This window comes from Callospermophilus lateralis, chromosome 8, assembly GCF_048772815.1.
Source record: "Callospermophilus lateralis isolate mCalLat2 chromosome 8, mCalLat2.hap1, whole genome shotgun sequence".
Classification (NCBI taxonomy): Eukaryota; Metazoa; Chordata; class Mammalia; order Rodentia; family Sciuridae; genus Callospermophilus; species Callospermophilus lateralis.
In genome coordinates this window covers 81094773-81117070 of record NC_135312.1, presented here as the reverse complement: position 1 = coordinate 81117070, position 22298 = coordinate 81094773, and the positions used below count along the sequence as shown (strand labels likewise).

The 22298-nt window shown below is 35.5% G+C and overlaps 1 protein-coding gene across 12 annotated transcripts in view; it reads right to left on the bottom strand.

Moving 5' to 3' along the window:
• Camk2d (calcium/calmodulin dependent protein kinase II delta) overlaps positions 1 to 22298 on the bottom strand; it is a 300003-nt gene that overhangs the window by 180076 nt on the left and 97629 nt on the right. For all 12 annotated transcript variants that reach the window (XM_076864712.2, XM_076864709.2, XM_076864713.2 and 9 more), the window contains exon 3: positions 20168 to 20227. In XM_076864712.2, the coding sequence (XP_076720827.1) occupies positions 20168 to 20227 (60 nt within the window). The remainder of the gene's footprint in view (positions 1 to 20167; positions 20228 to 22298) is intronic.

The following is a 22298-nucleotide window of genomic DNA, read 5'->3' as shown; positions in this document are numbered from 1 at the left end:
TGATACAGCTGCACAGAGAGCTCTCACCACTTTGCACGGACAAGGAAGGAAGTGAAGGACAGAAGGCTTGTAAAGTAGAAACATGAACTTTGGAATCAAACAAATGTATTTGAATCCTGGTTCCACCCTCCATAAACTAAGTAACCCCAGTCAAATTAAGTAAGTCTCTTTGAGATTCAGTTTCCTAATCTAAACAAGGCACATAGTAAATGCTCAATATTTAGGAATATTTTTAATACCTGCAGAATAGTTGGGAAATTAAATAAGATAATTATGTTAAGTATCTAAACACAATAAGTTTCAGGTTATTCTTATCTAAGAATCTTTCTTACAGAGTTTATTCCCTGGACCTGGTCTGGAAAAGAAAAAGAGAACAGGGAGACTAGTATCAGTGGAGCTGAATAGAAGGCTCCTGGCCCAAAGCTTTACTGAAGATTAAGGTTTTTATAACATCATCTCTTGAATAACATTTTTTATAAATTGTGGTCCTTGAAAATCTGTATCAGAATTCCATGCAGTGTTTGATGTAAGACATAAGTAAGTAAAATTTTAAAAAACAAATGACCAAAAATAAATAAATGGTATTCATAGAGCCTATCCCTAGTCAACCTGTGAAGTTGAAATCAAAGTCTATGCAATTATAATCAAGGGAAAATAATGTATCTGAATACTTTTAACCCTTCTGAATCTCCCTCTGAAAGTCCAGCTCACCCCAACTGTATTTTGTCCAGAGTTACCATGTTCTAAAACAGAGCTACTTGTTCTAAAATGAGTTTACTTTTGAATCTTCAGTGGATATTTGACTTATTTCTCAGGAGTCCTATTCAAGATGGGCTCTACAGTCAATTTCATCTCAAGGCAGCCATAATCTTATAGTGGGGTACAAGTTGGGGAGATAGGTAGGAGGATTCCATAACTGCTCCTTTCCAGGACTACAGAAAATCAAGGCATCTCTGGATACTGTCAGAAACTCCATTCACCTCTGCTCCTCTCTCTCACACTTAAAGTGCCATCAGAAGTGGTTAGCATTTTGTGGCCATATACCCATGGCAATAATCAAAGACCTTAGAGTTTAGGGAGCATTTCAAGCTTCTTTTCATTGATTGGCAGCTAAAAGATCCAAAGCTTAGTTTAATAAAATACCACTTTTGGAAGTTATGTTTTCCATTATCTATTTGTTCATTTCCATACTCAACTACTTAGCCTTTCATGTTCTGAAGTTATTCAATAATTTAACAATTCAAGCTTCAAGGTGATATTAAAATACTCTATAAACTATTTCCATAACTTCTCAAGGTATTTTTCAAAAATTATGTTACCTATAAAGGAGAAATACAAGCAATAATTTCTATAATAGTAGGAGAATACTAAGGCAGAAAATTTGCTATTGGCAATTATTAAAATCAGGATGCAATTTCTGCTAGGCTAAGTAATGATCCATTCATAGCGATCATTAAATTCCTTGGTTTGCAAAATGGACATAGTAGTCAGGTTCACACTTGTGAAATAAAAGAGACATACTACACTTTTAATTAAGAACATAAAAAAGGGACATCTGAACAGTTTTACAATAGATAATGAAACAAAGGATAGTAGGAAAGATCTCTATGTCACATAACACAGTGATTAGGAATTGAACAATTAGGGGCTAGAGTTGTGACTCAGTGGTAGAGCACTTGTCTAGCATGTGTGAGGCCCTGGGTTCGATTCTCAGTACCACATATAAATAAATGAATAAAATAAAGGTCCATCAATATCTAAAAAAAATTTTAAAAAAGAAATTGAACAATTAAAATACCAAATAAATAAATCCACGGAAGTGAAAATCTTTCCCAGAAAATCAGTCACATTGTATTTTTCAGTCTACATACATTCAAAATAAATGCTAAAAATGTGATATTTCAAGGAACAGAGAGAATTCTGTCTTCCAGGATATGAAGCAATCAGGGCAGAAAAGTCCAGCAAGAGACAGAAGCACTAGGCCAGAGGCAAGTATCATAGGTTCAGGTCACAAACAGAGCTGTTTGCAAAGTCACACATGGGTGCTCACAAGTCCAAACTTCAAGTGTGCAGAACAAATGGTCCAGAGCCCCAGAAGAGCAAGTCCAAGTAAAAGAGCCAAAACAGCAGTATCAATCACCAGCAGTAAGAATAGGGTTTGGAACTGTGTTGACAGTCTTTAGAGACCACAGGATTCTGATACACTACTGACACAAAGTAAGAATTGTTCATTCTTGGCAGCTCCAAGCCGGTATCTAGACACAGTGAATGAATGTGGGTTGATATCTCCTACATGTAGCAGTGGAAACATCAGCCTTTCCGACCGCTGACCATCTTGATAACCTGCTAGATATGCCTGTGTGCCTTCACGTGGTTTGTTTATTTTCCTCACTTGGGAAAATTTCTGTTACACTGGGTAAGGGTCCACATGCCCAGAGCTGTATTACCCTTTCTCTTTGAAGAATATCAGACTCCTCCACAGTAATCACTCTGCCCCATTCTGATGAAAATTGGGCAGGGTACTTAGGGGGAACAGGTCAGGATTACAATTAAAAAACAGATACAAAGACAGTTGGAATCTACTCGTGAAACATCTGCAAATGAAGATCAGTATGTTCTTTTCTGTACTCTCATAGAAAGGGTCTTTATTACATCAAAACTGGTTTCATCACAGCTCATACTCATTACTGTCAAAATGGGTTTGTGTTATTTAAAAAGGCCAGCTCTCAACTGAAACCATTCTAACTTCAACTTCATAAGAGATGCAGACCCTAGTGTACTCAGTGTTTGGGGATAGATGAGGGTTGCATTCAAAAAGAAAAAGACCTTAGCATAATTAGAATAAACACTAACAACAAAAATCTTGTCAGATTTCTGGCTTAGCAGCAAATCAGTCACAGGAAGACAAAGTTTACTTTGGTTATGTACAGGTCAAATATTTAAAAGTAGAAGTCAAAGGTCAGAGTTATTCTAGAGGTAGCACATGTGTGTAAATTCAAAAATAATCTAAAAATGATAATCATTTCCAAGGAAAGAGCATAAAAGGAAGGCTTGAGTACTATCAGTTCAAGTTCTAAACCCAATCCAAAATCAAAGGTTATTTAGGTGTGGTTGGGTGAGAAGGTGCCAAGAGATGGGAGTAACTATGTAGAACTTTAGCATGGGCAAGAAATCTAGCCATGGATAAATGGGAGCATAGGTAACTGCAAGATCAACAGCAACACTAAAATAAAACTGGGCAGAGGAGTAAAGCTTTTCATGTCACATTAGACCTGGAATCCAGAGCAGAGATAAACTCAGGGCTGAAATGGCCCTATCTTCCAGAACAAGAGGACCTCAGAAGTGGAAAGCAATGCAGGTCACCACTGGACCCAGATATTTTAGCTTCTCATTTTAGACGTTCAGAATACACAAAGTGACCAGGAGACACAAATAAAGCTGTCTGCCAGATCCAAGAAAGAAAGCTCTAGGAAGTTTAGCTGACAAGTTCTTCTAGACTCTAGAGCAGATTAGCAAGCAAACTAGGACCCAAGGGCCAAATCCAGCCCACCATTGATTTTTTCTACAGCTTGTAAACTGAGAATTGTTTCTAGATTTTTAAATGATAAAAAGAAAACCAAATACTATCTTATGACATGTAACCATAAATGAAACTCAGACTTCAGTGTCCATGATTAAAGTTTTACTGAAACACCGCTACACCTTCATTTATGACATGGCTGTGGCTGCTCCCATGCGACCATGGTAAAGTCCCACAATAAGGCATGGCTGCAAAGCCTAACACATTTACAAGGGGTGCTTTAAAGAAAACATCTGCAATCCATGCTCCAGAGCAGGGCTCTCAAGCACCTTTAAAGGGATCACCTGGGACATGCAAGCCTGTTATAGGAGTAGCCAGGAGAGACAACCAAGCCCCTCTTTATTGACTCGTTTGGTAATTTCATCTGAAAAGCAGGTTTTTGCTTTAGAGTCAAATTAAATAAGCATACATATATAAGAATGAGGTTCCTCTAGCCTTACTAGAATCAATATGCAATTTGACAAAGGGTAGAAGGAATCTATGATTTTTATTAATAGTACAATTCTGCTTTCTGGGGTATCATAAGATGATCTCCTGGAAGGTGAGGAGGCAGCCAACAGTTGTAGGGGTCTTCAGATGAAAGAGACATGAGTCCTTGACAGTCCTGACAAAAAGGATTCAAATTCCAAAGGGTGTTAGAAAACACACCAAAGATCGCCAAAAAGGTCTCAGCCAATATTCCCCCCCAGCAGGATGGTAATTTCAGATTAGAAATAAAGGGATATTTAGGAAGGTCAAGCAGTAATAAAAGGGCAGGCTGACTCATGAGGTTTATTGACCTGCCAAACCAGATAGGAGCCATGTGTTTGCTTTCTTGTTGAACAATCTTTGCTTAGGTGTGGGTCAATGACTGACCACTAGACTCATTCTATCTAGAAGACAGTCAAAAGCCTGGAGATGCCTCTTGTGCTGGAAAACAAAAAATAGCTATGTCATGAATAAAAATGTATATGACTCTTTCTAATTATATTAATAGACGTGTTTGTCTCCCTTCCAAATATCTAAATTTGAACTTAACAAAACTAAAAGTAAACATGCAGGGTTTAATTCCTGTAAGATTATTTACAGAGCAATGATCCCAGTCCAGATGCTGTTTTAGGTCTGACAGTACATAAGCAAATTCCCTGCCTTCTTGGGGTTTTGTATTCTAGTGGGAGGAAAATAATCAAATCCACAAGAAACTACAAAATATTGATTCTCTGAGTGTGATGGAGAATAAGTAGAGCAAGAAAGGATGATGGGGAGAGCTGGGGTGGATTCAGGAAGGAAGCTGCTCTTTCACGCAGAGCTGTCAGGGAAGGCTTCCCCTCCTGATGGTGATGGATGGGCGGAGGCCTGGAGGAGCAAGCATGACCACCTGCTGCCGGAGCAGCAGAGCTCTCAGAAAGAACTCCAGGCAAAGCCTACAGGAGTAGGACACCAGAGGCTGATGCAGAGCAACCCAGGGCAGACAAGTCCAGCTAAGATCAGAAAGTAAGAGGGAAGGGGAGCCATCACAGTGTATGGCTTTGTAGGCCTTGTGAGGACTCCAACTTGTCCTTGATCCAGTGGGAAACCATGATAAGTTTCTGATTCAAGAAGTGATATGGACAGATTTTCAGCAGCCAGAGCAATTCTGTTCAAATAAACCCAACGCTGTCATTTCACTATTTAAAAACACTAAATGTTTCTTAAATGAAAACTGAATAACTGTGTCACAAACATCCAGTTCATTTATTGTCTCAAAAATAATATTTTCTCCTTTACAGAAAAATCTCATGACAAACTTAAATATATACGTATATATTTCCGTTTTGTTAGAGGATGCTTTGTAACTGCTACATTATAGTAACACACCACTGATCTAAAGCAATTGGGGAGAAGACCTGTCAAAATTAGCTAAAAGACTGAATTACTCTATTTTATTGAAATAAATTTCATTACCCTTTAGTGTGCAAAGTAAGGAATCAGGATTGCCAAGGTTGTCTAATAAAATTTGTTTTGATGAATAGTTTTTTTTTTTTTTTTTTAAGAAATTGAAATTAGAGTATGTCAGTCACAGACTGCTCCCTTGGCTTCTGCTTACCATGCAATTTCTATGCTTCCATTTAATTAAATCCATATAAATTGTTTCAAAAGCAATTATTCTCTTCAGTGGATTTACCCTTTTAAGGAGCTACACTAACAGCCCTTTTTTTTTTTTTTTTTTGGTGGTGGTACTAGGGATTGAACCCAAGAGTGCTTAACCACTGAGCTATATCCCCAACCCTTATTTATATCTTATTTAGAGACAGGGTCTCACTAAGTTGCTTGCAAGTGTCTCGCTAAGTTGCTGAGGCTGGCTTTGAACTCTCATTTCTCCTGCCTCAGCCTTCTGAGCTGCTGGGATTACAGGCCTCTGTCACCGCACCCGGCTATTTTTATTTTTTTAACATAAGGAATTTATATGAATCCAGCCATATAAAACTACTTATCCTTTTGTTGTTACTGTTGTCACTCTAACCTTCCGTAATCAGGGTTAGCACACTGGCATTTTGACCCAAATGATTTTTTTATTACACAAGGCTGTCCTGTGCATTGCAGGATGCTTAGCAGCACCCCTCGCCTCTCCCAAAAAGATGCCAGAAGGACACCTCCAGTGTGACAATCAAAAATGTCTACACATTGCCAAATGTCTCCTCTTCAGAGAGACTGAAAGGGGTTGAAAAATGCTATCTTCAACAAATGATTCTCTGGTTTCTTCAGGGGGGAAAAAAATGACCCTATCTCTTTTCTGTTGTCCAGATTACAAATATATTCTTGAGAGTAACCAAGAGATATAATTTAATTTTGAAGGGCAGATTTATATAACACTATCAAAAGAAAAGGTCACTGGAGTAATCAACACATATAAGAATGACATTTGAAAACCATGTTCCATCAGAGCTCTTCTCTTGGAAAGTTCCTAACAAATAATCTTAAATGTGTATTTGGCACCACCAGCTTCTACATGAGAAATTGTTTGAGGGATGGCAAGTGACAGAAGAAAAAAAATGATTTGAAAATAGTAACTTTATTATAGCTCCAACAAAATTAAGCCTGTAAGTAAAATGTATAGTCTTGATAATTTTCTTTTAGTCAGAGAAGTACAGATTGATGTAACCCTATCCAAAATCAACACATTTGAATCAATATTGCTTTTTTTTTGCATATTTCCAAGTATTTTGTGCCCCGATATAAGTTCTTTTTATTTATCTAAAACAGAATTTAAGCTTTTTATATACAAAGTATTTTTTCAGAGTAGGGGATGGTGCTGGGGATTGAATTCAGGGGCACTAGACCACTGAGCCACATCCCCAGTCCTACGTTGTGTTTTATTTAGAGATAGGGCCTCACTGAGTTGCTTAGCACCTCAATTTTGCTGAGACTGGCTTTGAACTCACAATCCTCCTGCCTCAGCCTCCTAAACTGCTAGGATTACAGGCATGTGCCACTGTGCCTGGCATAAAGTAAGTTTTGACACATATACAGAGTGAAAAAAATATCTAAAGAAATTGTTATTGCTCTTAAAAAAAACTTTTTATTATTGTTACAAGTAACCATTTTGTACCATAATCTCTTCCTGCTAGGTAGGTTTATCCACTCTCCCTATCCCCTATATATAGATGAATCAAAATATATATCCATGCTTTCAGGAGTCTCTGTGGTATCCCACAGGAAAGACCATGGGAGATACACAAATTAAAACAGTTGAGCCACTAAGGGTACTTCAGGGTTGGGGAACAGTTAGAAGTGAGCTTTACTCTAGTGGACATGGGGGGAAAACACTCTAGACATGCTAAACCAGTTAGGTAGTGGAGTTTCTGCAGTCCTTATCTGGTTGTTCAGAAGATACTCTGAGAACCAACCTGCCTCTTCTTGACTTCAGCAGAGCTCAGTCTCCGCCTACCAGGGACCGTCATCATTGCCAACCACTTCCATCCTCAAAAGAACATGCAGATATTGAAAGGCTTACAATTTCTGTCATCAAGTAAAATATCAGGGGTTTGTGCAGTGTCATTTGCTATTTATATTTTTTTCTTTTCTCTCCATGGTGCACCAAAATGAATTATTTTCCAATTCGTAAAAAAATAATGTTTTCCTCAAGTATCAAATCAGCTAAATTTCTAATTTCTCTTTTTTCCTATTCTCAGTCAAAGGAATCAATTTCTTTCTAGTCATCCAAATTAGAAACCTCAGAGAAACCTCTTTCTATCCCTTTTGCCACAGTAGACTGCCCTAGCTCTCGGATTCTATAGGAACATCTCTGAGACTTCTGCCCTCCTTGCCACCCACACCCCACAGCCATGGTTCTGGAGCTCATCCTCTGTCTCACCCAGTTTAATCTCAAAGGCTTTCAAATGCTCTTTCAACACCAGTTGAGAATTTTGCTTTTTTTTTTACTACCAAATTTATTATTTTAAGAAATTAATAATTATGTGAGTCAACTACATAAATCTTTAATAATACTCTATTTTCTACAGATTAAAATCAAACTCCTTCCCTTAGAAAGTGTAGACTCTCCACTATTATTCTCAACAAATCTTTATGGTTGACACACATCATGCTTGAATCATTCTGATTTTCTATAGTTTTCAAGGATGATAGCACTTTCACATCTGATCTTTATCTTTTGTTGGCCTATTTTTCAACAATGCTAGTGAGTCAATCCCTACTTTTCTATGGCAAAATTCTATTCATTATCTGTTGAATTTCGGCTAATAGTCTTAGATTACAACTTGGATTACATCTTAGTGCTTCCACAGTACCTTTTTAATGACTCCAGGGGCTGGGGTTGTGGCTCAGCGCTTGAGTGCTTGCCTAGCATGTGCCAGGCCCTGGGTTCGATCCTCAACACCAGATATAAATAAATAAAACAAAGGTATTGACAACTAGAACTAAAAAATAAGTATTAAAAAAAATAACTCCAACCTAGTATGCAACCACACTATTCTTTAGGTCATCCATAACAGTCTGCCCTTGAACCCCTTGTGATCAAGCAAAAGCTCTCATTCATCTTTGTAGTCTTTCAGTGCTTTAGCTACAAGACAGCACTGTTGAGCTCAATTGAACTTAATGCTAATTATTGGAAATAGTTGTCAATTTCCAAATTGTATACTTTTATTTGTTGATCTTTCTCTTGCTTAATCAGATACAATTTTCTTTTATTCCAAAATCAAATGTGGATATAAAACACATCTATTGACTGTCTCAGAGATTTTTTGAAAAATGAGTGGCAAAACATTAAGTCAGTATATTTTCTATACTACATTTTTTAAAAGTTTTTAAAAATATTTTTGGACTTAATCAAAATACAATGGCTTTACTGATTCCATTTAAAGGTAAGCATTTTGATCTAATAAAAAATAGACAAGATTAAAGCATAGTTTGTTTTTTGCAAATATCCGACAGAAATTCATCTGAATATGCAAAAGCACTGATATTCAAAAAGATAACTATGGATGTTCTTATGAGAGAATTGTTTGTATAAAATAAGGGTCAACATAGATATTTAAAAGTAAAGGCATTCATTTCCTCAAAAGAACAAATGAAAGACAAAAATCATATGCTTCAAAATAATGTGCTCACAAAAATATTGCCATCTTCTTTGGTGAATAACTGTAGGCTGCAGAAAATTTTCTTTTCTTATTCTAATTATTAGCTAAAACATTTACACAAAAACCTACTACTAAAAACTAAACTTTGAAAACTGAATTACAAAAACCACTAACCTTCAATAGTGTGAGAAAAGTTTTACCAAATATTTTTTCTGTCTATTCATAGAAAACATACTGAAGTGAAAATGTGAAAGAGTTATTTCAAGAGAATAATTCAAGTAATATATTTGTGTATATCTGTTTTTTTCCTTCAACATAGGCTATTAGCCTTTTAAACTAAATAGTCAAAAAAAATTAATGTTATGTCAAATAATAACCTGACACAATCACAAATTCATGATGAGCTTATTAGAGCTGGCTATGATATTGATACATGCACTATAGATTAAATCCAGACAGGAAATGCTTCTATCTGTTGTATGTTACAGAATATTACTATTTACTATTGTTTGTTGTTTCCTTAGCCTTCGATGTTTGTTTGTTTGGGGATTAAAAATCCAATCAGGAGTGCTTTATCACTGAACCATATCCCCAGTTCTTTTCATATTTTATTTTGAGACAGGATCTCACTAAGATTCTTAGGGTCTTACTAAGTTGCTGAGGCTGGCTTCGAATTTGCAATTCTCCTGCCTCAGCCTCCTGAGCCACTGGGATTACAAGTGTGCACTATCACACCCTGGCAGCCTTTATTGTTCTCTAACAAGTATTTTATTAATTTAATCAATTAGAGAGGAGAGTAAAAAGTTATCTTGCAAACAGCAAGTCAATAATGAATGCAGGGTCAAATGTGATCACTTAGATGGTAGGCCAATTTTTTTCACGAAGATACTAAAAATTGTCATTAAAATATAATTAGTTCTAGGGCTGGGGATGTAGCTCTGTGGTAAAGCACTTGCCTCATACGTGTGAGGCACTGGGTTCGATCCTCAGCACCACATAAAAATAAATAAAGATAATGTGTGTTCATCTAAAAATAAATAAATATATAAATAAATATATATATATATATAGTATATAAAAAATATATATATTTATTTATATGTAAATAAATAAATATATAAATATAAATATATATATATTTACTTATACAGATATTATAGAACTAAATATAAATACATATTTATATTTAGTTCTATAATATCTGTATTTGTCCTAAGTATTTAAATAATAATCCCATGCTAAAGATAAATAACAAAATTGCATAATTTCTTTAGGCAAGGATCTTGATCTACGATTATTTTAACCAGTTTTCATAAAATTTTAAGTTTCTAACCAAATCTTGTGGTATATGTCTATAATACTGGCAATGTGAGAGATTGAGGCAGGGTATCACAATTTCCAGGCCAGTTTTAGCAATTTAGTGAGGGCCTAAGCAACTTCCTGAGAACCCACCTCAAAAAAATGAAAAGGGTTGAGGATGTAGCTTAGTGGTAAAGCACCTCTAGGTTCAATCCCCAGTACCCCTGCCAAAAGAAAAGTTTCTTTTCTCTACTTAGTAAAAAATATCTTGGCTGATGAGGAGTTACACAATAACTAGGAACAAAATAGAGTAGTAGTGTTGAAGAATGCTGTGATGCCAGAATGTGCAGGTTTGAATTCCAGTTGTACCACTTACTAGTGCTTGACCTTGATTCAATTGTGCAACCTCTCCTGGCTGTAGATTCCTAGTCTGTAAAATGGAGATAAGAATGGCATTTGTTTGCTGAGAATTCTAAGACTGAATGCATGGGAAGCACTTAGGCCAGTGCCTGGCAACACAGCAATATTACTGATTCTAAATGCAAAGCTCATTGTTTGGGGTGGCTTTGTAATTCACCTCATATAAGTATTTCAAGGTAGGTAAGTTTCTTTTAATTATTAATGCAACCAGAAAAAAGGGAAGAGAACGATAATTTTAAGTGACTTAAGGTACTTCTGGTGCATGGTGTAGAAAGGGAGTGGACACGGGGATTCTACAAAACTGAAAATCCAGCAAAATAACAAAGAAAAGGGGTACTAATAAAGTTTGGAAATATTTTCCTTTCAAATTTCAGTGAAGCATATATTTCCTAGGTCAGAAAACTATCATAAGCTTTTAATACCTTAAATGTGGTGAAAATAGGGCAAGATGGAAATGAAAAAGCTTAAAACAAATCATGAGAAATATTTAAAGAAATATTACATATTGATAGATCAGTCTACTATCCACTAAATCTAAGCCACACTGTCCACTTGTAAGAGGCCATTTTTCTCCATAGCTTTAAATAAAATCCAACTATTTCTTGTGTAGAACAGTGAAAATAAGTGGAAATAAATTATTTTTCATTTATTTTTCAAAATAAGTTCCAGATTTTTCAAAAAATTTGGAGAAAGACAATTTACAAAGAGACAAGAAATAGAAGACTTAGATCAAAATTCACCAATCAAAAAGATTTCACCATATTGTCTTGAATATACAATTTTTATATTTCTATTTTATCTGCCTATTAAATAAATTGTTTACTTAAAAAGGTGGTGAATTTAACGTTGAATCAAGAATTCTAAAGGCTATACCACTGGTGCCATAGTATATGAACAAATGAAAAAAATAAAATAAAGAGTCAGGAATGAGAATTTTTGAAAATATTTATTTCTGGAGGAAAAATAAAGTCTCTTTTGCTGTTTGTATCTCCCATTTTTAAAAGAGAATAATCAATTCTGCAGTCAGTGATATATTCTAGGAAGTAATTTAGCCTTTACACCAAATAATCAAGATAAAGGTGAGATGTAATCAAGCAAAAGCTGAACATAAAACAAGAGTACTTTCCGTTTTACACTGATTAATGTTGTTACCTTTTACTTGTTTGAGAGTCACTAGACAAAGTAGTCCAGCAATAAAACTTGGTTATTCCTATATAATTACAAACTCCTGTGAATATTAGGCATAATAAAAATAAAGAGAGCTGTCATGGAGAGAGAGTACAAGCTGGTACTCTTTAGGGTGTTGTTGACTTCTTTACATCACTGCAAAAAAGACTTTTGACTGTCATTCATTCAGCAGACGGATGAACATTTACCCTATACTAACTACTCTGCTCACCTTTCCTGTGTTACTATTTTTCTTTTCTTTTTCTTTTTTTTTTTTTGAGACAGGCAGGGTCTTGCTAAGTTGCTGAGGCTGGCCTGGAACTTGCCTCAGCCTTTAGATTTCACTGGGATTACAGGAGGGCACCACTGTGCATCACTCCTATGTGACTTTCTTTTAAAGGTTCAAAAACTAAAATATTTCAGCAATAGATACATTAAGAAACTTTCTCATTCGATAGATAATTACTGGGCATACCTGAGTTTGATATTTATTGAGTTTAAGCTTCTAAAGTGTGATTGCACTGGTTCCTTGTAGAACCCAGGGAAGCTGGAAGTGGACTGCATGCAGAATGGAATAAACAGGCATAATTTATGGGTTGGATGAAGTCATTGGTTAAAAGAGCAAACAATTAAAGAAGGATAGTTAATCTTGTTTTATAAAAATCTGAGGAATGGTATTTTGCGAAGACTAGAAACACCTAAGATACAGTTAAGCTATTCTGAAGTAAGACCTCATACCTCCAAGGTCAAGAAAAATAAAAGATACCATCTCTTTGGAGATCTGTGGATGACCTTAGGTCTATTACTTTGCTACTAAAACCTCCAGTCTCTATCTACAGAACTTAGTTTGCTCTAAGTAATTTGTAAGGGCCCTTCTGGTTTTACATTTTAAGGAAAGAAAATTACATAGATCCTAAATGTCATTATCACTCATGAGCATTGGAAACCCGCTTTTTATAGAAAGAAAAGACTTTTCTATATTCTTAAGTCTCCACCTGTCAGCATATGGAATTTCATGTGCTGTTAAAAATGTCAAACAATAAAACCTGTGCAGGCAGAGAATTCTGCTGAAACATAACAGTTCCATATCAGGGTTACATCAGTATTAGAACCTTTTAACCTAATGCCTACCCTATCAGGGAAAGAATTGATTTGAAACAAAACCAACTCAAAATTCTCCTTGAAAGGGAACAAAAACACCAATACCTTTAATCTTTTATTATTTACTTATTTGTTTGTTTGTTTTGCAATACTGGGATGGAACCCAGGGGTGCTCTTCCACTGAGCCACATTCTCAGACTCCTCTTTAATTTATATTGTGAGAACAGGGACTCATCAAATTGCTGAGGCTGGCCTCAGACTTACCACCCTCTTGCTTCAGCCTCCAGAGTCTCTAAAATTTTAGGTATGTGCACCACCACATCCAGCTCACCTTTTAAATCTTGTTGCTCCAAGTTAGAGTCTATAAACATCAGTACCTGCTTATAGAGATGGTCAAGAATTGAGGCCAGATGTTGGTGGCACACGTCTGTAATTCCAGCTATTCAGGAGACTGGGACAGAAGAATCTCAAGTTTGAGACCAACTTGGATGACTTAGGGAGACTTTCAAAATAAAAAGGGGTGGGAGTGTAGCTATGTGGTAGGACAATTGCTACCATGGGTGAGGCCCTGGGTTCAATTTTCAGTATGGCAAAGAGAGAGAGAGGGAATTTAGGACTGGCAATGTCATTAAAGAATTGAGACTGCAGACAAGTCACAGAACTTTTTTTTGTTTCCTCAATTATTAAAAAGTTAAAAACTATAGTTTCAACTAAGTAATCTACAAGATGTTATTACAATATTGTGATTATATGCAATATGTCCTATATTATATATTTTACATATTTTATAGCATGTACAATACATAAATATTATGTCACATAATATTTGATACACAAAACTTTGCGAAACATGTTTTTCCATTGTTGGGACTACATCTCTCAGAAACAAACTATTAAACATTATGAAGTGGATTAATTAGTTACCCCTTGATAAGCTGTGCCCATGATAATGCACTCAGGCATCAGATGAGCCAGCTCAAAGTTGTTTCTTTAAATTAATTACCTTCCAAAGTATATCTAATCTTCTCTACAATAAGTGCATTATCTAATATCTAATTCTCTGTAATGATTCTCAGACAGAAATAAAGAGGTAAATACTTTCTCTGCTCTACAAAGAGGTGTAAAGCAGATGAGATGATCAGTATTAGTAGCAGAATAGATGGGTCCACGGATTCTGGGGCGTTTTCCACTAGTGCTGGCTTTTGTTGCCTACTACAACTACATGGGAGCATTCTTATATATTTTGGGGTAGTGCTAGGAGAGCTGGTAGGAATGTGGTAATCATAAATTATGATGTGATCTCATAAAGGTTAATTCATTGTAGTAGGGGTTCCAGGGCATAACAGACTAGACTGATAGGGCCACTCAGCCCCTCCCTGGACTCCCTCTCTACCTGTTGAGGTTCACTGAGCTGCATCTACAAAGGCTTGCCTTTCAAAGGTAGTATTGATCTACAAAGTTAAATGTGTCTTCAAACTTTCAGAAAATCATCGCAGTCATTCAGCAGTCTATACAGAATACAAACAAAAGTCTTCAGAGAGTGGAACAGCCGAACCCCTGAATTTATCATCCCACCAGCTGGAAAGTTACTTCAAAGAGTGCTCTCATCACAAATAAAAACCTATGTGGATATATGGTGCGTATCACATCTTCTCACCTGGGGCATCAGATGAGCCAGCTCAAAGTTGTTGCTATTTTCTCTTTTCCCTTGCTGGCCCAGGGGTCTTCAAATTCACATAGTTGGATTAAATGAATGTTTGTTTGTTAGTTTTCCTAGTTGCTTTCACTGTTTTTAGTTATTTGGGTTTCACCACACTTTTCAACAAAATCCTCCATAAAAATATTTATCAAAAATCAAACACAAAATTAGTTCAAATATAGAGTAATTTTGAAAACAATCAAATATTTTACTTCAGTATCTGAAAGGAATCCCTTCATTAACGGACATGTTGACATACAGCTCGACATTTCTGGTTTGCCACAAATGTGTCCATATCTCAAGGGAAAATAAACCAATTTTATTAAAAGACGAATAAAATGAGCAAAAATTAAGTAATAACAAAAACACACAAAGAAGAGGTTCTCTCCAGATTGCTTCAACACTTCAATGTCAGCTACAATCTTTCCAGGGGAGTACAAAGATGGAACTGCTTAGGAAATTGCCTGTACTCCCAAATTTATTGAACAAAAGGATGAGAGTGCTTTTCACAGACTATGTGGACCACACCCAAGAGAACCAGCCTGGAGGTATTTAAATTCTTACCCAAAAAGATGTGGCTGAAGAGCACTGCAGTGGTACACACTGGATTATGACATACTGACTGAACACTATTTGTCCCTGGTTGTGTGCATGTGACTACAATCCATTTTACACACAGCAGACAGAGCCCATTGTATAATAATGCTCTCTGGCTTAATATCCTTCCACTGGCTTCCCATGGCACTCAGAGTGGGACCCACACTCCTCAACCCTATTTACAAAGCCCTGTGACCAGATACCTACCTGGCCTGCTCATTCACTCTCCCTTTCTCCCATGGGAGGTGTTCCACAGGTCTCTCCACTGATCCCCTAACAAGGGAAGCGGGTCCCTCTGCCTGAACTGCTTTCTCCATGGCCTTTTACTGGTGGCTTCATCTTCATTCAGATATTAGTTTAAATGTGACCTACACGACCATATTTGCCTGTCATGTCACTTTGACCAGACTTTGGACAGGTTTCTCTTCAACCAAGCCTTGTTCTTGGACTCAGTCCCTAGCCTCATTAGGAAAGTTTCAGTGAAGAACCCTATAAATCATGCCCCACCTTTGATATCTTATCAAGTTCCTCATTCCCCATCCTTGATATCTAAGTCTCAGTTCTTTCCCCTGTTGCAACTTTTCTGGGGGGGAAAATGTTTTTACTGCCTTCAACTAATGTCTGGCTCTGTTTCTTTTTAACCACAGCCATCCAGTCTGTTGGTAGCAAACTGACCTTCAATCATCTGCATAAAAATCATCCTTACATTGTTATCATGGTGTTTGTTTCCACACTAGGAAGCAAAGCTATGGGAAAGCAGAGAGAGACATCGTCTCTCTTGATCACTGCTTCATCACCACTGAGTACATCCCAGAACACTGCTTGGCAATGGCTACTCAATTCATTTTGTGGAGGTCTGGGTTTGAAGCTCAGTGGTGGACGCTTGCCTAGCACATGGGAGGCACTGGGTTGGATCTTCGGCACCACATAAAAAGATAAACAAAATAAAGTTCTAAAAATAAAGGAAATTTTGTCAAGTGAGACAATCCTCATGGTCTATGGAAAGGATATGAAAATGTGCACAAGAGAATGTTGAAAATTTATACATACACATACACAAATATGCATATATGTACATGTACATATACACACAGATTTAATATGAAAAGTAGAAATGTATAAAATAAAAATTAAAAATTGTCTTCATTGGTTTCATCTTCATACATCATTGTATTTTCCAAATTTTCCATTAAATGTATACATGAATTTTAAGATCAGAAAAACTTAAAAAATAACCCTGGGGAAAAAAAAAGTGGTTTCATAAATTACCACTTTAGGTTGGTTTAAAATGTGTTTCTTTGGGAGAAACCTTTTACTTGCTGCAAGTTCTCAAGATTATTGATTCTATGCCAAAAGAAAAACACATAAAAATGAAAAGCAAATTTTCACAGGGGAAAAATTGTCAGAAATAGTATCTCCTTCCTTGAGGTTTTGAAACTTAGCAGAGCTTAAATAGCAAAATAGAGGAAAGAATAAAATAACAGAACAAATAATAAAATAGAGGAAAGGAAGAAGGGGATGGGGTCGTACATTACATAGACATCACATTATGCCTTTCAGGGAAGTCGAGACCAGATGCTATTTTCCCTGAGCAGTGGGACTTGTTAGTAAGTGCTGGTGATCTACAGGGTACTGCTAACTAGGTGCAATGATAGTACTAACTAGGTACAATGATCCTAAAGGGAACAGAAGCCATCTGCTCACCATACTACTGGCCTGTCCCTGGGATCATAGGATCACATTCTGACTGACCATTTGTGGCATCTATTTTTAAACTATCTGTTTATTGGCTTTTGCCTACTTTCTTGACAAACTGTCACTGTTTTTGCTGTTCTTTTAAAATCACTGCTCTTTATGGGAGTAAATACTACATTACCAGATTACATGACTTGGAGACTCATCAATTAAAATAGCCAAGACAAAATAAAAAATAAGTTACCCTTACTTCTGTAATTAAATAAAAAGCTTTGGTAGAATTCACTGGCAAGATCCTGCCTCAGGGCCTTTCCAGAGGCTATTTATTTTCTCTGCCTGCATGTGGTCCCCCACCTCCAAAAGAACTGAATGACTTGCTTCTTCCTGGCTGGTAGGTCTTTACTCAAATGTCACCTTCTCACTGATGTGGTACTACCTAGCTATTTAAATTGGAATCCCATGATGTTCTGTATTTCCCTTCCCTGTTTTCTCTTTTCCCCCTCAAAGTTTATCACTATCTAACCCTCTTTATTCATTTTCTATCTCCTGCAACAGCACAGTCTCATATGGGCAGGGATATGGGTCTGCCTTCTTTCCGCCCATACTCCCCAACAGTAGCTTATTGAGGAAATGAATGATATAGATGGATTCTGGTATTAGGACTTTTGAGATCCTGTTGTACAAATTTAATCTGTGATTTATATGTCCTGAAGCACAGAATCACTAAAAAAGTCTCTCCTGTGGCTAGAAGCCAATCCTTAGTATTCAAGGAATTGGAATTCCCATATCTCTTTTTGTACTCCTGAAATCGGTTGAGATGGGAAAAACCTTCAAGTGAGATAACCAAGAAACTGTTTAGTCACTATAGAGTCATGAAAAAAAGTACATATTATGTCAGTGTATATGTTGATGATGCTGTCTAGGTCACAAAACTAGAACTTTCCCCAGTATACAACATTTCCTTTTTTAATGATAATGTTATTCTGTATGTGGTGTCCAATTGAAAACCATTCTTGTCTAGTTTGAGAGTTGTTAGAATGTTTGACTTCAATCTTCCAGGGGGAAAATGAAGGAAGCTAGTTTTCTTATCAACAGAAACTGAATTTCACAGAAGGATTTTTAACATAAATAAACAAACAAACAACAATCCTTTCACATATGAAATGCAAATTCACCAAACGAATCTTTCATTTTTTCTTAAACCTGAGCAAGAAAAGTACTGAACTAGTGTGGATAATATTATGCAATTTCTCTTCACCAATTCTGTGAACTGAATTATATCCCACCAGATTTATACATTCAAGTTTTACCTCAGTACCTCAGAATGTGACTATCTTTGGGAGAAAGGGGCATGAAGAGGTAATTAAGTTAAAATGAGGTCATAAGTATGAACTCTAATTCAACATGATTTGGATCCTTACAAGAAAGAAAAATTAAGACACAGATGTCACACACAAGGAAGACCATGTGAACACACAGAGAGAAGATGGCTGCCTACAAGCCCATAGACCAAGAAACGCCATAGACTTTTATCAGGAGTAAACTCTTGTAAGCAGGTAGATTTACATTTCAGAGTTGTTTTGTTCTCTTCCAATATCAGAAGTTTCCTTTTAGACGTCTGTCTGTATGTATGCTTCAGATTAACTCAGTAGTTAATCTATTCACTTAAGAACCTAGGATGCACCCACTAAATGCAGGACGCTCAAAACTTCAAGTCAGAAATTGGTACTGAATGGTTCTACGTGTGAAAACCAAAGAACTATAAATCTTCTTAGTAAATTATTTTGCAAATTCTATAACATTATCATTTTTTTCTCATTACTTCTAGATCACAAATACTTTGGTTCACAAAACTGAGGGAGCTGGGACAGTTAAAGTTTTTCTAAAATAAATTAAGTGTCACAGAATCTAACTTATGTATATATTTTTTCTTTCCGCTGTTTCTTCCCTTTTTCTTATTTTATTATTCATCATTTTAAATTGTGTAAACTATCAAGTTACTTATAATTCATGAGGGGTAATATTGTAAAATAATTTTATTAGTTTATAGAACATAAATAATAAATACAAGATAATCTTTTTACAGAATAAATGGAAAGGAATTCAGCTGACTGAATAAATGGCACAAGTTCTGTCTCTCCATGCTTCATCAGCAGCACATGAATAATTCTTATACATAAAAACATTATTCAACATTACTACATATTATTTTTCAAACTGTTAGTTTATATACAATTACTACTTCTTTTTTTTTAGAGAGAGAGAGAGAGAGAATTTTTTAATATTTATTTTTTAGTTTTCGGTGGACACAACATCTTTATTTTATTTTTATGTGGTGGTGAGGATCAAACCCAGTGCCCCGCACATGCCAGGCAAGCATGCTACCGCTTGAGCCACATCCCCAGCCTCAATTACTACTTCTTGGAGGAAAAAAAAAAAAAAAAAAATATATATATATATATATATATATATATATATATATATATATATTCCCAAAAATGGGTATACTGGTTTTATTTTTACCTTTAAGACTATTTTCCAAATGAGATGAGGGATTATCATTTTCATTTCAAATGACTCCATAGAGGGACATTGGAATTAATTCACATAGCAGACTCCAAAACATGTCGTTAAAATAAAGCTAATATAATATAGCCAGGGTTTATCTAATTTTCATTTACTTAATCTACAAATTACACTCAGTATTTTCACTGGTTGCTATGTAGTCAATTTTAAGCACAACAGGAACCATACACTATTGATTTAATTAATATATTAATTTCCACAAACTAAGATTAGTTTAATTTGTGGAGATAGTTTTTAATTTTCCATTCCTGCTTCGAACATTGCATCCAAAAAAACCAATTGCATCAAAAAATAAATAATCATATTAAAAACTATGAAGAATCAAATGTAACTAAAACCAAAAGGTAGGAATCTATTTGTTAACAGTTGTAAATATTCCACTTATTAAAGTTAACATTTTTATTGTGGTCCAATATAGTACATCCATGTTAAATTAGCACTTAAAATACATTAAAAATATTTCCTCACCAATATTGGGGTGCTTCAAAAGACGGCAGATTCTAGCTTCCCTTTCCAGTTTCTGATGATCTGTTTTAAAAAGGAAAAAGAAAAAAAATTTAAATACAGAGAAATAAATCACAATAAAACAAAAAAGAATAAGACACAACAAACTGCATAGCAAACAACACAAAACTTTGCTCTCATGGTGATCATTTGAATTTGGATTTAGGTGACCACCATATATTTCCAACAATCTCATTTTCTATACTTTTCACTGGCTTTATGCTTAATAGAGTGAGGTATAGATGCTAGGGGAAATGTTAGAAATGACACAAAAACAACACTATTTTTTCTTATATTTATTGTAAATGAATATCATTACAACTTAATTTGATATAGACATATCCACTTAGAGCAGAGGATGAATATCTGGATATTGAAAAGCCAGTGGAACCAGGACTAAACAAGGTCATGATAGCTCACCCCCACCCAGAGGAAAAGTGTTTTCTGTGCAAATCCTCTACCAACCACTTTTCTTACAATTGTTAGTTTAACTTCCTGTGTGTATCAGGGTCTTCCTAATATCAAGGATTTCCAAACATCTCTGCTTGTTCATCTTTACTTCCTCAACTCTACCCCCTATACTTTGGCAGTACTGGGGATTGAACCCAAGGACACTTTATTACTGAGCTATATCCCCAGCTCTTGTTAAATCTGAGATGGGGTTTCATTAACTTGCTAAGTCTGACCTCTAACTTGTGTTCCTCCTATATCAGCCTCCTGAGTAGCTGGGTTTACAGGTGAGCATCACCATGCATGGTTCCTATATGACTTTCTTTTAAAGGTTCATCATTACATTTCTATGTGTCTCCAACCATTTTCTTTACAGGGGCATGAAAACTTGTATTTTAAGAATTATCCTGACAATGTTTTTTGGTTTCTTTGTGATGGTACACAGACATATAATTATAACCAAAAATTACTTGCCAATCACAAAATGACATGGCAGACAAGAACACAGAAACACACAGGTCACCCATAAAGATAGCACTGTGGAGGGCTTGTTACTTGAAAGTCTGTATACAAAACAAGTGATTGAACTTTACATAGAAGGACACTAAAGTTAAGAGAGACTAAATGGCTTGCCCTGGATTATAATATTGGTAAATGGGTTCTACCAAATCAGCTCTCCTTAATGTCATAAAATAGACTTGAGATAGTGAGAAGAGCCCTACCTACCCATCCACAGTGTGCACCAATGGTCCTTGGCCTCTGTGACTTTCATACCCAAAATTTATCAAGAATCCCCCAAAATTAAATATGTATTTTTAAAAACAATCATAAGTTCATTATATAGTTTGTAAAATGTAACCACATTTAAATTTTTAGATATCTTATTTGGTGATTATTCAGATTTACTATAATATTTAACAGAACATCAATAGTACAAGGAGCACCTGTGTACTATGTATCTATATACATCTATTATTAATATTTTGCTAATTCTAAAAATCATTTAGGTTCCTTTGTATGGTATATAGACATATAATTGTAACCAAAAATTACTTTGGTTATAATTACATGTCTACATAATTATATATGATGACATGAATATGTTCACAGAGTCCTTGTGCACTCTGTGAACATATTCATGTCATCAAATATATGTGTGTATACAGAAATATGTAAATGTACATTTATATATAACTTTTTCTGTATCATTTGAAAGTAACTTAAAAATATCAAGGCCCTTTGCCCCTAAAATTTCAATGTTTATTACCTAAGAAATAGAGTATTTTCTTACTATCACACTACATTTGCCAGAAAATTCAACATTGATAGAGTGCTTTACCATCCATATTCCAATTTTCAACTTAACACAATAATGCCCTTTCAGTATTTCTCTCCCTCTAATACAGCATCCAGTCTCAGAACATTTCTATACCTTGTATTTTCTGATCTTTATATTTTTGAAATATGTTACCATGTATTTTTTTTTAAAAGAAAACTTCATATTTTGGTCTCATCAAATGTTTGCTCATGATTTGATTTAGCCTGTGGATTTTCAGCTGCAACACTCTCTCTCTAAGGCCATCACTTCTGGAGGTACATTTTGTCCATATGTTCCTCAAACTAGAGGCTGACTTTGATCACCAGT